At 60.5% G+C, this 1,776-nt stretch overlaps 1 protein-coding gene across 1 annotated transcript in view; it reads left to right on the forward strand.

Annotated features, from left to right (window-relative positions):
- The window catches only part of MYRF (myelin regulatory factor), a 31,168-nt gene that overhangs the window by 12,360 nt on the left and 17,032 nt on the right, over positions 1–1,776 (forward strand). The window contains exons 6-7 of the mRNA XM_010004458.1: positions 524–700; positions 1,369–1,515. Coding sequence (XP_010002760.1) covers positions 524–700; positions 1,369–1,515 — 324 coding nt within the window. The remainder of the gene's footprint in view (positions 1–523; positions 701–1,368; positions 1,516–1,776) is intronic.

Consider the following 1,776-nt stretch of genomic DNA (forward strand, 5'->3'; position numbering starts at 1 on the left):
CTGCCCTTCAACACTGCCAGGGATGGGGCAGCCACAGCTTCCCTGGGTGACACGTTCCAGGGTCTCCCCACCCTCACAGGGAGGAATTTCTTCCTAAGATCTCACCTAAATCTCCCCTTTTCCAGCTCAAAACTGCCCCCCCCCCCCACTCCTGTCACCACCTGGGGGGGGTGAGGGAAGGGGAGAAGGAGGGTTGCAGAAGGTGGGGAGCAAACCCACTGGGTTTAACTGGAAGTTGAGGAGGGTGCCCTGGCTCTCTGGGGAGGCAGGGAGGTGGGGAGGACCCCAAGTGTAGGGCAGGAAGGGTTTGCAGGGCACGGGCTGGTGGTGGGGACAGAGCAGGGGAAAGCCCCAACGTGGTGACCTGGGCACCAGAGGGTGGGTTGGGCAGAGCCTGGTGGGAGAAAAAAAGACCCTGGGGGAAGGTTCTGGGGTTTGGGGTGAGGTGCCAGGGTGGTCCTGCTGTGGGGCTGTCACCTCCTGGCCCTGCTGCTGATCCCTGGCTTCTCCTGGGCTCCCACAGCCTCCCAGTCCATCCTGCCAAGAAGAGGAAACACTCCGAGTCCCCCCCCAACACCCTCAATGCTCAGATGCTCAACGGGCTGATAAAGCAGGAGCCAGGGATGGGATCTGTGCCACTCAACCCTGACAGAGTCCCAACCCCACCCTGGCACCAGCCAGGAGCTCTCTCACCAGGTTTGTGTTCTCTGTCCCCTCCCCATGTCCCCTTTCCCTCAATCCCCCCTGGTGTGGAAGCCCCTCCTGCCAGTCCAGGCACCCCTGTCAGGCCAGGGGTTTTGGGGTGGGGGGCACTGTGGGGTGCCAAGCAGTGGGGTTCACTCCAGCTGGACCCCCAGGAGATGAGCAGGGGGGTGGGTTCATCCTGGCCCAGATCTCCTGCCTGTTGTGATGGTCCTGGCAAGCTTCAGGCTGGCCACCCTGGTGGCTTCTTTGTGCTCTCAGCCAGCTGGGTGCTCTGATGGTCCCATTTGGGTGCTGTGATGGAGCCACTTGGGTGCTGTGATGGGGCCACTTGGGTGCTGTGATGGGGCCACTTGGATGCTGTGATGGGGCCACTTGGGTGCTGTGATGGAGCCACTTGGATGCTGTGATGGGGCCATTTGGGTGCTGTGATGGGGCCATTTGTGTGCTTTGATGGTCCCATTTGGGTGGTGTGATGGGGCCACTTGGGTGCTGTGATGGAGCCACTTGGGTGCTGTGATGGGGCCACTTGGGTGCTGTGATGGGGCCACTTGGATGCTGTGATGGGGCCACTTGGGTGCTGTGATGGAGCCACTTGGATGCTGTGATGGGGCCATTTGGGTGCTGTGATGGTCCCATTTGGGTGCTGTGATGGAGCCACTGGAGTTGGTGCTTTCCCTCTCCCCACGGCCTGATCCAAGACAACGACAGCTTGAATGGCTCCTACCTGGATCCCAACTACCCGTCTATCAAGTGGCAGCCACATCAGCAGAACAAGTGGGCAACTCTGTATGATGCCAACTACAAAGAGCTGTGAGTGATTCCCCCTCTTTGGGGGGGCAGAAAGGTTCCCCTTCTGTGTGTGGGTGGCAGGGGACACCCTGGGGGGGTGTGACACTCACCAGGTGGGACAAGGACATTCCTGGGCTCCTCCTTGGCCTCTCTGGTCACTCTACTTGCCTGTGCTCTGCTGGAGATGTTCTCCACACTCTGGCTGTGCCAGTGGGGAAGTGAATTCCTTGTCCTTCTGCAGGGCTGGGGGAAGAGGAAGAAGAAGTGGGGCTGGGGGAAGAG

This window comes from Chaetura pelagica, unplaced genomic scaffold, assembly GCF_000747805.2.
Source record: "Chaetura pelagica isolate M959 unplaced genomic scaffold, ChaPel_1.0 scaffold579, whole genome shotgun sequence".
Lineage (NCBI taxonomy): Eukaryota > Metazoa > Chordata > Aves > Apodiformes > Apodidae > Chaetura > Chaetura pelagica.